The 15,329-nt window shown below is 39.5% G+C and overlaps 1 protein-coding gene across 1 annotated transcript in view; it reads left to right on the plus strand.

Annotated features, from left to right (window-relative positions):
- The window catches only part of LOC128068266 (disintegrin and metalloproteinase domain-containing protein 5-like), a 123,442-nt gene that overhangs the window by 22,935 nt on the left and 85,178 nt on the right, over nt 1-15,329 (plus strand). Inside the window, exons 9-11 of the mRNA XM_052661390.1 lie at nt 10,476-10,547; nt 11,027-11,190; nt 12,041-12,122. Of these exons, the coding sequence (XP_052517350.1) occupies nt 10,476-10,547; nt 11,027-11,190; nt 12,041-12,122 (318 nt within the window). The remainder of the gene's footprint in view (nt 1-10,475; nt 10,548-11,026; nt 11,191-12,040; nt 12,123-15,329) is intronic.

Here is a 15,329-nt window from a genome sequence, read left to right on the forward strand (position 1 = left end):
GAACATTCTTTGGCATTGCCTTTTCTTTGGGATTGGAATGAAAACTGACCTTTTCCAGTCCTGTGGCCACTGCTGAGTTTTCCAAATGTGCTGGCATATTGAGTGCAGCACTTTGACAGCATCATCTTTCAGGATTTGAAATAACTCAACTGGAATTCCGTCACCTCCACTAGCTTTGTTCGTAGTGATGCTTTCTAAGGCCCACTTGACTTCACATTCCAAGATGTCTGGCTCTAGATTAATGATCACACCATCGTGATTATCTGGGTCTTGAAGATCTTTTTTGTACAGTTCTTCTGTGTATTCTTGCCACCTCTTCTTAATATCTTCTGCTTCTGTTAGGTTCATGCCATTTCTGTCCTTTATGGAGCCCATATTGCATGAAATGTTCCCCTGGTATCTCCAGTTTTCTTGAAGAGATCTCTAGTCTTTCCCATTCTGTTGTTTTCCTCTATTTCTTTGCATTGATTGCTGAAGGCTTTCTTATTTCTTCTTGCTATTCTTTGGAACTCGGCATTCAGATGCTTGCATCCTTCCTTTTCTCCTTTGCTTTTTGCTTCTCTTCTTTTCGCAGCTATTTGTAAGGCCTCCCCAGACAGCCATTTTGCTTTTTTGCATTTCTTTTCCATGGGGATGGTCTTGATCCCTGTCTCCTGTACAATGTCATGAACCTCATTCCATAGTTCATCAGGCATTCTATCTATCAGATCTAGGCCCTTAAATCTATTTCTCACTTCCACTGTATAATCATAAGGGATTCGATTTAGGTCACACCTGAATGGTCTAGCGGTTTTCCCTACTTTCTTCAATTTGAGTCTGAATTTGGTAATAAGGAGTTCATGATCTGAGCCACAATCAGCTCCTGGTCTTGTTTTTGTTGACTGTATTGAGCTTCTCCATCTTTGGCTGCAAAGAATATAATCAATCTGATTTTGGTGTTGACCATCTGGTGATGTCCATGTGTAGAGTCTTCTCTTGTGTTGTTGGAAGAGGGTGTTTGCTATGACCAGTGCATTTTCTTGGCAAAACTCTATTAGTCTTTGCCCTGCTTAATTCCACATTCCAAGGCCAAATTTGCCTGTTACTCCAGGTGTTTCTTGACTTCCTACTTTTGCATTCCAGTCCCCTATAATGAAAAGGACATCTTTTTTGGGTGTTAGTTTTAAGAGGTCTTATAGGTCTTCATAGAACCGTTCAACTTCAGCTTCTTCAGCTTTACTGGTTGGGGCATAGACTTGGATTACTGTGATATTGAATGGTTTGTCTTGGAGACAAACAGAGATCATTCTGTCGTTTTTGAGATTACATCCAAGTACTGCATTTCGGACTCTTTTGTTGACCATGATGGCTACTCCATTTCTTCGGAGGGATTCCTGCCCACAGCAGTAGATATAATGGTAATCTGAGTTAAATTCACCCATTCCAGTCCATTTTAGTTCACTGATTCCTAGAATGTCGGTGTTCACCCTTGCCATCTCTTGTTTGACCACTTCCAAAGTGCCTTGAGTGATGGACCTGATATTCCAGTTTCCTATGCAATATTGATCTTTACAGCATCGGACCTTGCTTCTATCACCAGTCACATCCACAGCTGGGTATTGTTTTTGCTTTGGCTCCATCCTGTCATTCTTTCTGGAGTTATTTCTCCACTGATCTCCAGCAGCATATTGGGCACCTACTGACCTGGGGAGTTCCTCTTTCAGTATCTTATCATTTTGCCTTATCATACTGTTCATGGAGTTCTCAAGGCAAGAATACTGATGTGGTTTGCCATTCCCTTCTCCAGTGGACCATATTCTGTCAGACTTCTCCACCATGACCAGCCCGTCTTGGGTTGCCCCGTGGGCATGGCTTAATTTTATTGAGTTAGACAAGGCTGTGGTCCTACTGTGATTAGATTGACTAGTTTTCTGTGAGTATGGTTTCAGTGTGTCTGCCCTCTGATGCCCTCTTGCAACACCTACCATCTTACTTGGGTTTCTTACCTTGGGTGTGGGGTATCATCTTCACGGCTGCTCCAGCAAAGCTCAGCCGCTGCTCCTTACCTTGGATGAGGAGTATCTCCTCACTGCTGCCCTTCCTGACCTTCAATGTGGAATGGCTCCTCTTGGCCCTCCTGCACCCACGCAGCCACTGCTCCTTTGACATGGGGTTGGTCCTCCCGGCCACTGCCTCTGGCCTCGGGTGTGGGGTTGCTCCTCCCTGCTGCCCCCTCTGGCCTTGGGCACCGACCCTGGCCTCGGACGCAGGGTGGCTCCTCTCGGCTGTTCCTGCACCGTCACAGCCTGGCACTCTGGGCCACTGCCCCTGACCTTGAACGTGGGGTAACTCTGCTTGGCCGATCTTAGTGTGCTGGCCGCGGCTGCCGGCACTTAGTGCCAGTTTGATCCCTAGGTTGGGACTATCTCCAGGAGAAGGAAATGGCAACCCACTCCAGTATTCTTGCCTGCAGAATCTTATGGACAGATGAACCTGGTAGACTACAGTCCATGGGGTCTCAGAGTTGGACACGACTGAAGCGACTTAATACATATAGTATTTTAAAAATTTGGAGGTTATGTATTAATCAAAAGAGGCTAAGTTGTGCTATGGTAAAAAATATCCTCCAAACCTTAATGGCTAACCATAGTTTAATTTTCATTCATTCAATCCGTGTCAACCATTCTTCTGGCTGACTCTCCAGGGAAGCAGTTTTCCATCTGTTGGCTCAACTAGAGAATGCTTAGATATTTTGGCATTTCTAGATTGATTGTTTCTTTTCCAATTGCCTAACCTGTCAGGCGAATGTATGCTCCTTGGTTCTTTATCTCATCACAACAATGATTTTGAGCAATGGATATTAAAGCCCTCAGTGCGTCACAGCTCTCAGGTCTAAGAACAAACTGTGTCATAGCTCTTAGACAAGTCAGTGTTACAGCTCTATTTTATTTAGAAGATAGCAGGAGAATCCATCCTCAGGTCTTGAACAAACCGTGTCATAGCTCTTAGACAAATCAGTGTTATAGCTCTATTTTATAATTAAATAATATAAATAAATTTATATTTAAAAAAAGGTAGCAGGAGAATCCATCCTCGAAGCAGAGGAGTGCATCAGTGTACGTGGTGGTGGTGGGGGGATAGAGAGAGAGAGAGAGAGAGAGAGAGTGTAGGCAAGCGGGAGAGAGAGCGTACGCACACAGGGGGTGGAGGGAGAGAGAGAGAGAGAGTGAGAGAGAGAGAGAGCACGCACTTGGCTCCTCCTTTTATATGTTTTCTTCCCCCTGGGCCTGCCCTATGCAATTGGGCTCAGCAAGGAGTGCTGTTGTATCTGAAGTCCTCACTCCGGTCCTCGGACCTTTCTTTGACCTTCTTTTGTTCTATTTTCATGGGCTTTTCCCTTCCTTGTCTTTTAACCACCGCCATTTTGGACTCCTTTTCCCTATTCTATCTACCTAACAAACCCATAGAAGTGCCAATTAGAGAGATGTGAGCTACATTAAGGAAATGCTTCTCTTAAGTGACATGCATCCCTTTTGCCTTCATTGTCTTGGCCAAAGTGAATCAGCTGGCCGTGCTTGTCTTTAAAAGAAGGGTTCTTGAATTAGATACTACACTTGATCTTAGCCAAAATGAACAGGAAATTGGACAAACTTTGGAAGATGATGAGGGACAGGTAAGCCTGGTGTGCTGCAATCCATGAGGTTGCAAAGAGGTGGACATGACTGGGAGACTGAACAACAGCTTGAGTTAAAAGAGAACTGATTATTGGTAAACAGGGATAATGCCTGTTGCAGAAGATAGCATCAAAGCTAAACAGTGAGGAAATTCATATTCTTAAATAGTTTCTATTAAAAACATAAGAGATGGTATGGGGAGGGAGGTGGGAGGTGGGTTCAGGATGGGGAACACGTGTACACCCATGGTGGATTCATGTCAGCATATGGCAAAACCAATACAATATTGCAAAGTAATTAGCCTCCAATTAAAATAAATAAATTTATATTTAAAAAATTAAAAAAAAACATAAGAATGAAAAAATTTGAATGAAGCTTTCAATTTGAAGTTTTAGAGGTATTTGAAGTTGTTGAAAAGATAAATAGGCAGAAAGTGTAATTAAGCGAAAAGACAGAAAACATGTTATGGCATTAAAAAGGACTGAGATGTGGCCTTGGGGGAGATTAAAAAAAACAAATGCAAATTTCACAAATTCTCCAATGGAGATAAGAATTCAAATCTTCATATTGTACATCCTGATAGTTCAGATGGTAAAGAATCCGCCTGCAATGCAGGAGACCCCTTTTCAATTCTTGGGCCAGGTTGACCCACTAGAGAAGGGATAGGCTACCTGTTCCACATTCTTGGGCTTCCCTTGTGGCTCAGCTGGTAAAGAACTGACCTGCAATGTGGGAGACATGGGTTCAATCCCTGGATTGGAAAGATCCCCTGGAGAAGGGAAAGACTACCCACTCCAGTATTCTGGCCTGGAGAATTCCATGGACTGTATAGTCCATGGGGTTGTGATAGCTTATGATGAATGATGTTGGATTTGTGATGTCCAAAGAAGATTTAGCTTCAGGACCAGGGACCAGTCTTGATCACTCAAGAGCTTTTGCCTAGCAGAGTTTTATTAAAGTGAAAAAGGGACAGAGACAGCTTCTGACACAGACATCAGAAGGATGACGGAGAGTGCCCCCCTTGCTTAGTCTAAGCAAGGGAGTTCTATACTTTTTAAATTAGTTATTGCAATAAATCAGAAGAATGTCTCAAAGTTGTAAAAATTTTACTAGACCCACTCCCACAATTTACATTTTAAGATAACAGGATTAGTCAGAAGGTTTTCAGAAAGGAGAAGCTGTCCTCAAGCTGGATACATTGTTGTTATATAATCCTTAGTATGCTTTTAACCCTGGTGGCTCAGAGGGTAAAACGTCTGCCTGCAGTACGGGAGACCAGCTGGCGCACTAAGTGCAGGTGGCTGCGACCGACTGGTGCACTAAGGGAGGCCGAGAGGAGCCACCCTGCATCCGAGTTCACGGGCGGTGGCCGGGAGGAGTAACCCCACGTCCAAGGAGCGGTGGCTGCCTGGGCGCAAGAGGGCCTAGAGGAGCCATCCCACGTTGAAGGTCAGGAAGGGCGGCGGTGAGGAGATACTCCTCATCCAAGGTAAGGAGCAGCGGCTGCGCTTTGCTGGAGCAGCTGTGAAGAGACACCCCACGCCCAAAGGAAGAGAAACCCAAGTAAGATGGTAGGTGTTGCAAGAGGGCATCAGAGGGCAGACACACTGAAACCATACTCACAGAAAACTAGTCAATCTAATCACAGTAGGACCACAGCCTTGTCTAACTCACTGAAACTAAGCCATGCCCATGGGGCAACCCAAGACGGGCTGGTCATGGTGGAGAAGTCTGACAGAATGTGGTCCACTGGAGAAGGGAATGGCAAACCACATCAGTATTCTTGCTTTGAGAACTCCATGAACAGTATGATAAGGCAAAATGATAAGATACTGAAAGAGGAACTCCCCAGGTCAGTAGGTGCCCAATATGCTGCTGGAGATCAGTGGAGAAATAACTCCAGAAAGAATGATGGGATGGAGCCAAAGCAAAAACAATACCCAGCTGTGGATGTGACTGGTGATAGAAGCAAGGTCCGATGCTGTAAAGATCAATATTGCATAGGAACTTGAATGTCAGGTCCATGAATCAAGTCAAATTGGAAGTGGTTAAACAAGAGATGACAAGGGTGAATGTCAACATTCTAGGAATCAGTGAACTAAAATGGACTGGAATGGGTGAATTTAACTCAGATTACCATTATATCTACTGCTGTGGGCAGGAATCCCTCCGAAGAAATGGAGTAGCCATCATGGTCAACAAAAGAGTCCGAAATGCAGTACTTGGATGTAATCTCAAAAACGACAGAATGATCTCTGTTTGTCTCCAAGACAAACCATTCAATATCATGGTAATCCAAGTCCATGCCCCAACCAGTAACGCTGAAGAAGCTGAAGTTGAACGGTTCTATGAAGACCTACAAGACCTCTTAAAACTAACACCCAAAAAAGATGTCCTTTTCATTATAGGGGACTGGAATGCAAAAGTAGGAAGTCAAGAAACACCTGGAGTAACAGGCAAATTTGGCCTTGGAATGCGGAATGAAGCAGGGCAAAGACTAATAGAGTTTTGCCAAGAAAATGCACTGGTCATAGCAAACATCCTCTTCCAACAACACAAGAGAAGACTCTACACATGGACATCACCAGATGGTCAACACCAAAATCAGATTGATTATATTCTTTGCAGCCAAAGATGGAGAAGCTCAATACAGTTAACAAAAACAAGACCAGGAGCTGATTGTGGCTCAGATCATGAACTCCTTATTACCAAATTCAGACTCAAATTGAAGAAAGTAGGGAAAACCGCTAGACCATTCAGGTGTGACCTAAATCGAATCCCTTATGATTATACAGTGGAAGTGAGAAATAGATTTAAGGGCCTAGATCTGATAGATAGAATGCCTGATGAACTATGGAATGAGGTTCATGACATTGTACAGGAGACAGGGATCAAGACCATCCCCATGGAAAAGAAATGCAAAAAAGCAAAATGGCTGTCTGGGGAGGCCTTACAAATAGCTGTAAAAAGAAGAGAAGCAAAAAGCAATGGAGAAAAGAAAAGATATAAGCATCTGAATGCCGAGTTCCAAAGAATAGGAAGAAGAGATAAGAAAGCCTTCTTCAGCGACCAATGCAAAGAAATAGAGGAAAAGAACAGAATGAGAAAGACTAGAGATCTCTTCAAGAAAATCAGAGATACCAAGGGAACATTTCATGCAAAGATGGGCTCAATAAAGGACAAAATGGCATGGACCTAACAGAAGCAGAAGATATTAAGAAGAGGTGGCAAGAATACACAGAAGAACTGTACAAAAAAGATCTTCACCACCCGGATAATCATGATGGTGTGATCACTCACCTAGAGCCAGACATCCTGGAATGTGAAGTCAAGTGAGCCTTAGAAAGCATTATTACGAACAAAGCTAGTGGAGGTGATGGAATTCCAGTAGAGCTATTTCAAATCCTGAAAGATGATGCTGTCAAAGTGCTGCACTCAATATGCCAGCACATTTGGAAAACTCAGCAGTGGCCACAGGACTGGAAAAGGTCAGTTTTCATTCCAATCCCAAGGAAGGCAATGCCAAAGAATGCTCAAACTGCTGCACAATTGCACTCATCTCACATGCTAGTAAAGAAATGCTCAAAATTCTCCAAGCCAGGCTTCAACAATACGTGAGCCATGAACTTCCTGATGTTCAAGCTGGTTTTAGAAAAGGCAGAGGAACCAGAGATCAAATTGCCAACATCCACTAGATCATGGAAAAAGCAAGAGAGTTCCAGAAAAACATCTATTTCTTCTTTATTGACTATGCCAAAGCTTTTGACTGTGTGGATCACAATCGACTGTGGAAGATTCTGAGAGAGATGGGAATACCAGACCACCTGACCTGTCTCTTGAGAAATCTGTATGCAGGTCAGGAAGAAACAGTTAGAACTGGACATGGAACAACAGACTGGTTCCAAATAGGAAAAGGAGTACGTCAAGGCTGTATATTGTCACCCTGCTTATTTAACTTATATGCAGAGCACATCATGAGAAACGCTGGACTGGAAGAAACACAAGTTGGAATCAAGATTGCCTGGAGAGATATCAATACCCTCAGATATGCAGATGATACCACCCTTACGGCAGAAAGTGAAGAAGAACTAAAAGGCTTTCACTCTTGATGAAAGTGAAAGAGGAGATTGAAGAAGTTGGCTTAAAGCTCAACATTCAGAAAACGAAGATCATGGCATCTGGTCCCATCACTTCATGGGAAATAGATGGGGAAACAGTGGAAACAGTGTCAGACTTTATTTTTTGGGGCTCCAAAATCACTGCAGATGGTGACTGCAGCCATGAAGTTAAAAGACTCTGACTCCTTGGAAGAAAAGTTATGACCAACCTAGATAGCATATTCAAAAGCAGAGACATTACTTTGCCGACTAAGGTCTGTCTAGTCCAGGCTATGGTTTTTCCAGTAGTCATGTATGGATGTGAGAGTTGGACTGTGAAGAAGGCTGAGCGCCCAAGAATTGATGCTTTTGAACTGTGGTATTGGAGAAGAATCTTGAGAGTCCCTTGGACTGCAAGGAGATCCAGCCAGTCCATTCTGAAGGAGATCAGCCCTGGGATTTCTTTGGAAGGAATGATGCTAAAGCTGAAGCTCCAGTACTTTGGCCACCTCATGCGAAGAGTTGACTCATTGGAAAAGACTCTGATGCTGGGAGGGATTGGGGGCAGGAGGAGAAGGGGACGACAGAGGATGAGATGGCTGGATGGCATCACTGACTTGATGGACATGAGTCTGAGTGAACTCTGGGAGTTGGTGATGGACAGGGAGGCCTGGCGTACTGCGATTCATGGGGTCGCAAAGAGTCTGACACGACTGAGTGACTGAACTGAACTGATAATCCTTAGTACAAAGTTTAAACTGAGTTGTTTGTTGTGTAATCATCAGGCTTAAAGAAAAAAATATTTTATGTGACTAAGACTATGGAATTTAGAATAAAAAAGACATTTGTCCTTTCCTCCTCCTTGAGAATTCCAGACCCCATCTCCTCTTCAGGGACCCCAGACTTCTTATCAACCAGGCTGGAATTGACTCTCAGTCGCAGAGTTGGACTTGATTTTCCCTTTCACTTCATTTTCATTGTACATCTTAACACAATCAAACCCAGGTGGTACTAGGGGTAAAGAACACATCTGCCAATATAAGAGACATCAGAGATGCATGTTTGATCCCTTGGTTGGGAAGATCTAGAGGAGGGCACTGGCAACCCACTCCAGTTTCCTTGCTTGAAGAATCCCATGGACTGAGGAGGCTGGAGGGCTGAAGTCCATAGGGCTGCAAAGAGTCAGGCATGACTGAAGCAATTTACCACGCATGCATGTATATATCAATTATATTTCAAGAAAATGAAAATATAAAGAATTTGAATGGATCAATTTCCAGTGTTAACTATAGGTTATTTTTAAGGACAGTTTTTAAAAAATGTTTTAGGAAAATATAATTCATAAGCTATTATAATTTAGAGTGTAGAAACAACAAGCAACTTAATTTTAGGTAGTTCTTTAATATATAGTAAGCAACATTTATTTGCTCAATTCTGATAAAGTATGCATGCATACACACATGACCCATAAGGCCATATTTCTGAAAGCTACAAACTTCTAAACAAAATATTTTATTAATTTTGATAGTATATTAACAAAATGTAATGTTTTATTCAAGGAATATAATAATGGCTTAATATTAAGTAATAATGAAGTGTATAGCATCAATACGTCAGAAGATAAAAATGATTATTATTTTGGTATGCTTGAGAAACGCTTTCTATAAAAATTCAACTTTATTTTTAATAGGTTTATAAATGAGAATATTTATAAGTGTTTCTCAACATAATCTAAAATATCCATCTTAAACTGGACACTATTTAATGATGAAATATTTGAGGATTTCCAGTGAAAAATCATGAGCAAAGCTCACATTTCTGATATTCACCATTGTTTTTTTAACATTTTCCTGGCATTTTAAAGTAGTTAGACATAGAAAGAGCTGATTGGAATAAAGAAGCATTAAAAATACAAGTTACATGGTGATGTCAGAGGATATCCTAACATAGTGTCCATGATCACTTTAATAGTAAACCTTTTATTAAAGATTTTCCCTCTTTATGCATACATTTTTTAGTTCATGATTATATGTATTATTTTATGAAATAAATTTTATGATTCAGTTTTCATGAACAATAATGTCACAAGTTAAGTGCTTTAACATTATTTATTGATAACGTTAAATAACATTATTTATTATTATTTAAACATTATTAAAACATTATTTACATGGGAACACATGTAACCCATGGCTGATTCAGGTCAATGTATGGCAAAAACCACTACAATATTGTAAAGTAATTAGCCTCCAATTAAAATTTAAAAAATCATTTTATTATATATTTTTAGTTATCTATTTTGTAAATAACATAGATTTAAGTAATTTTTCAAAATATTGTTCATGCATATGCAAAGTACGGTTCATTTACATATATAAATGTAAATAAGCATTTCATGGATTTTAGTTGGAATGTTACCTTCCGGCTACTTTGAAGTGAAGTCGCTCAGTCCTGCCCGACTCTGCGGCCCCATGGACAGTAGCCTGCACCAAGCTCCTCCATCCATGGGATTTTCTAGGCAAGAGTACGGGAGTGGGTTGCCGTTTCCTTCTCCAGGGAATCTTCCCGACCCAGGGATCCAGCCCAGGTCTCCTACCTTGTAGACAGACGCTTCACCGTCTGAGCCACTCGGGAAGTCCCTGGCTACTTTAGCATGTAGCATATTGTACATGTGTGGTATATTAATAGTATCCATTATTTTTAAATGATTATGTTTCTTTTTCAGTTTGATTACATGGGCTCTGATATAAACACTGTAACACAGAAGATTATTCAGATCATTGGCCTTGTTAACGCCGTAAGTTATTTAAACTATTTTTAAATTTTATTTTGTAAAAATACAGATAATATGAATTGATGTATGTAATATTTCAGAGAAGGCAATGACATCCTGCTCCAGTATTCTTGCCTGGAAAATCCCATGGGTGGAGGAGCCTGGTAGGCTGCAGTCCATGGGGTCGTGAAGCGTCAGACACTACTGAGCGACTTGACTTTCACTTTTCACTTTCATACGTTGGAGAAGGAAATGGCAACCCACTCCAGTGTTCTTGCCTGGAGAATCCCAGGGATGGGGGAGCCTGGTTGGCTGCCGTCTACGGGGTGGCACAGAGTTAGACATGGCTGAAGCCACTTAGCAGCAGCATGTAATATTTTGCCATACTTTTGAAGAGTTTCCACATTCAAAATACTGAATTAAATGTCTTAAATATACCTTTACAAAAATTTAATACAATGTTCAAATTTATATAAAAATTTTCATTTATTTTCTCCATTTAGATGTTTATCCAGTTAAAACTTACTATTAGAATATCTTCCATAGAGATTTGGTCAGATAAAAATAAAATTTCTACTGAAGGACCTCCTCATAATGTTTTATATCAATTTTTAAACTGGAAGTATGAATTTACCTCGCAAACTCATCATACTGCATACTTATTTGCGTGAGTATAGTATCTCATATTTCCATAAATAAAGAAATAACCTCAAATGATTTTACATATTAATTATGAAAAATAAACATTTACTTAATGTATACTGAGTTCTGTAAATTTGGTAGACACCATAGGCTACAGTCCATGGGTCGCAAAGAGTCGGACATGACTGAGCGACTTCACTTTCTTTCATAGGATGAGGGAAAAATGTAGGTTAAAATCTTTGTCCTCAAGTAGCTAATATGAAATAATACTTAAAAACTTGTATCATCCAACATAAAATTACCTGAAAAAAGTAAAGTTACATAAAAGTATTGAAATAACTAAAGGAGGTTAATTATGAGTGACATAATTTTTTTTTTTTTACTTCTCTTGGCTTATAAACTTTTACTACCTGTTATCTCTACATTCTTTCCTCTCATCTGATTAATTTTTGTGATTTTATTTTCTAATCACATAATATCTAGATTCTAATGCAGAGAAAACTTATTTATACTTAGTAATAGTAATATACTTAGTAATATGTTTAGTGAAAAGATAAATGAAGAGGTTACAGAAAATTGAATTTTTAGGGTCATAAATGTAGAGGGAAACTGCATAAAATTATAAGCATTAGTCAATGGTGTTTTGCATAAATTATCATGCTTCATACTTCTTATTATTCTGGATAGTTATCAGATTGAGGGATTACAGATACGTATTGAAACATTCTTATCATTGAAAGTTCAAGACAAATATATTCAAATAGTAAAATTCAGTGTAGTGTGGTACTTAGGATATCATATTTGTTAAATAATGCTGTAAAAATTATTAATAATACTATTGAAAGGTAATTATAAAGAAAATTGTTATTTTTTAGCTTCAAGAAAAATCCTACTTTTATAGGAGTCACAGTTCCTGGAGAAATATGTGGTAAGCTTGCTGTTGGAGGAGTTGCTCTGGTATGTAATTACTAACAAGTTGGCTCTGATTATTCTCATGTTCCAAAATTTCCTAAATATTTCAGTGCATGAGTATATATACTGCTGTTTGTTCATCCTTTAATAGTATTATTATTACTAATTAGGATAATAATTATAATTAAATACTTATAATTAAATTATTAAAATAATTAAAATTAAACTGTATATAATTTCTTTAAAAATAAGAATATTTACAAACTGAACAGATTATAATTTATTGTTTTAAAAAGCATTTGACCTTTGTAAGTCTGTTTGTTTTGAGTAGTGGCATGCTTGCATCAATATTTATTATAGAATCAATGCTATTTTAATGTTATTAAACATATTTTCCTCAAAATTAATGACCAGAAATATCAATAAGAAAAAATATCAAATAAATATCAAAATATCAAATAAAATAATTTTCTTCAAAATTAATAATTTGTATATATTCATGTGCTTTTTAAAATTAAGTGACATTGATTATTTTTCTATTTCAGGGTAACTTTTATTACTGTATTCAATTCTTTGTTATGTGTTTAGAGGAAGCAGGCTGTTGCTGGAGGGAACAGTCATCAGATATTCATAATCTGCTGTTTTCTGTTGAGTTTTATCCCTTTTACAGCAAGCTATATAAAAAGTAGCAAAAGGAGCTAATTACAGTGCTCCAGAAAAGTAAGGCTACACTGTGATTTTTATACTTACATATTTAGTTGACTTTTAGTAGCATGTACAGTGATTCAAACTGCCATCCACAAAACAGATTTAAAATCTGTACTGGTATGTACTTGCTACCACAATTATAAAAGACATATTGATTGATTAGATAAATCTAAAGCCAGTTCTGGAGCTTATTTATTACCATAGCTAAAGAAGAATCAGGTATTTCCTAGGAGTTTGTTTTTATTCTCAGTCCTTGCTCTTGGTCCCCTTTCACCCAAAGCCTGAGGAAAGGCCAATATTTCTGTTTTTGTGCCAGTGCCATGCTATTTTGATTACTATAGCTTTTTTTTTTTTTTCTATAGTATGAAGTCAGGGAGCCTGATTCCTGCAACTCCACTTTTTCTTTCTCAAGATTGCTATTCAGGGTCTTATGTACTTCCATAGAAATTGTATAATTTATTATTATAGTTCTGTGGAAAATGCTGTTGGTAATTTGATAACAATTGTATCAAATCTGTCGACTGCCTTGGGTATTATAATCATTTGACAATATTGAGTATTCCAATCTAACAGCATGTTATATCGTTTCATCTGTTTATGTCATCTTTGATTTCTTTTCTCAGCATTTTTAGTTTTCTGAGTACAGGTCTTTTGTCTCTTTAGGTGGATTTATTGCTAAGTATTTTATTATTTTTGATGCAGTGGTTGTTGTTGTCAGTGGCTGAGTTATGTCCAACTCTTTGCGACCTAATGGACTGCAGCATGCCAGGCTTCCCTGTCCTTCACCATCTCCTGGAGCTTGCTCAAACTCATGTCCATTGACTTGGTGATGCCATCCAACCATCTCATCCTCTGTTGTCCCCTTCTCCTCCTCCCTTCAATCTTGCCCAGCATCAGGTCTTTTCTAATGAGTTGGCTCTTCGCATCAGGTGGCCAGAGTATTGGAGTTTCAGCTTCAGCATCAGTCCTTCCAATGAATATTCAGGATTGATTTCCTTTAAGATTGACTGGTTTGATCTCCTTGCAGTCTAAGGGACTCTTCACTTTGTTCCATTGATCTTTGGACCACCCTTATGGCAGAAAGTGAAGAGGAACTAAAAAGCCTCTTGATGAAAGTGAAAGAGGAGAGTGAAGAAGTTGGCTTAAAGCTCAACATTGAGGAAACTAAGATCATGGCATCTTGTCCCATCACTTCATGGGAAATAGATGGTGAAACAGTGGAGACAGTGTGGGACTTTATTTTTTGGGGCTCCAAAATCACTGCAGATGGTGATTGCAGCCATGAAATTAAAAGATGCTTACTCCTTGGAAGGAAAGTTATGACCAACCTAGATAGCATATTGAAAAGCAGAGACACTACTTTGCCAACAAAGGTCTGTCTAGTCAAGGCTATGGTTTTTCCAGTGGTCATGTATGGATGTGAAAGTTGGACTGTGAAGAAAGCTGAGCACCGAAGAATTGATGCTTTTGAACTGTGGTGTTGGAGAAGACTCTTGAGAGTCCCTTGGACTGCAAGGAGATCCAACCAGTCCATTCTAAAGGACATCAGTCCTGGGTGTTCTTTGGAAGGAATGATGCTAAAGCTGAAGCTCCAATACTTTGGTCACCTCGTGTGAAGAGTTGACTCATTGGAAAAGACTCTGATGCTGGGAGGGATTGGAAGCAGGAGGAAAAGGGGACGACAGAGGATGAGATGGCTGGATGGCATCACCGACTTGATGGACATGAGTTTGGGTGAACTCCGGGAGCTGGTGATGGACAGGGAGGCCTGGCGTGCTGCAATTTATGGGGTTGCAAAGAGTCGGACATGACTGAGCGACTGAACTGAACTGGGCATACCATATTGTATAAATTTCTTATTCAGGCTTAACTGACATACATTAATATTAGTTTCAGGTGTAAAACATAGTGATTTGTTATTTGTATATATTGCAAAATGATAACCACAAGAATCTAGTTATCATCTATCATCACAAATAGTTACAGAATTTAATACTGTTTTGATCACTACAGCTTTGTAATATAGTTTGAAATCAGGAAACATGATACCTCCAACTTTATTCATTGTTCTTAAGATTTCTTCAACTATTTGGGGTCATTTGTCTACCATTCAAATTTTAGGATTGTTTTATTTTGGTGAAAATTGTTGTTAGAATTTTGATAGAGGTTGCACTGAACCTGTATATGGCCTTGGGTAAAACGGACATTTTAACAATATTAATTCTTAACAATAATTCTTAACAATATTAATTCCATGAACATGGAATATCTTTTCATTTATTTGTGTCTTTCTCAGTTTCTTTCTGGAGAAGGCAATGGCAACCCACTCCAGTACTCTTGCCTGGAAAGTCTCATGGATGGAGGAGCCTAGTAGGCTGCAGTCCATGGGGTCACTAAGAGTCAGACAGGACTGAACGACTTCACTTTCACTTTTCACTTTCATGCATTGGAGAAGGAAATGGCAACCCACTCCAGTGTTCTTGCCTGGAGAATCCCAGGGACAGGGGAGCCTAGTAGGCTGCCGTCTATGGGGTTGCACAGAGT

The sequence above is a fragment of the Budorcas taxicolor genome, chromosome 24 (assembly GCF_023091745.1).
Source record: "Budorcas taxicolor isolate Tak-1 chromosome 24, Takin1.1, whole genome shotgun sequence".
Classification (NCBI taxonomy): Eukaryota; Metazoa; Chordata; class Mammalia; order Artiodactyla; family Bovidae; genus Budorcas; species Budorcas taxicolor.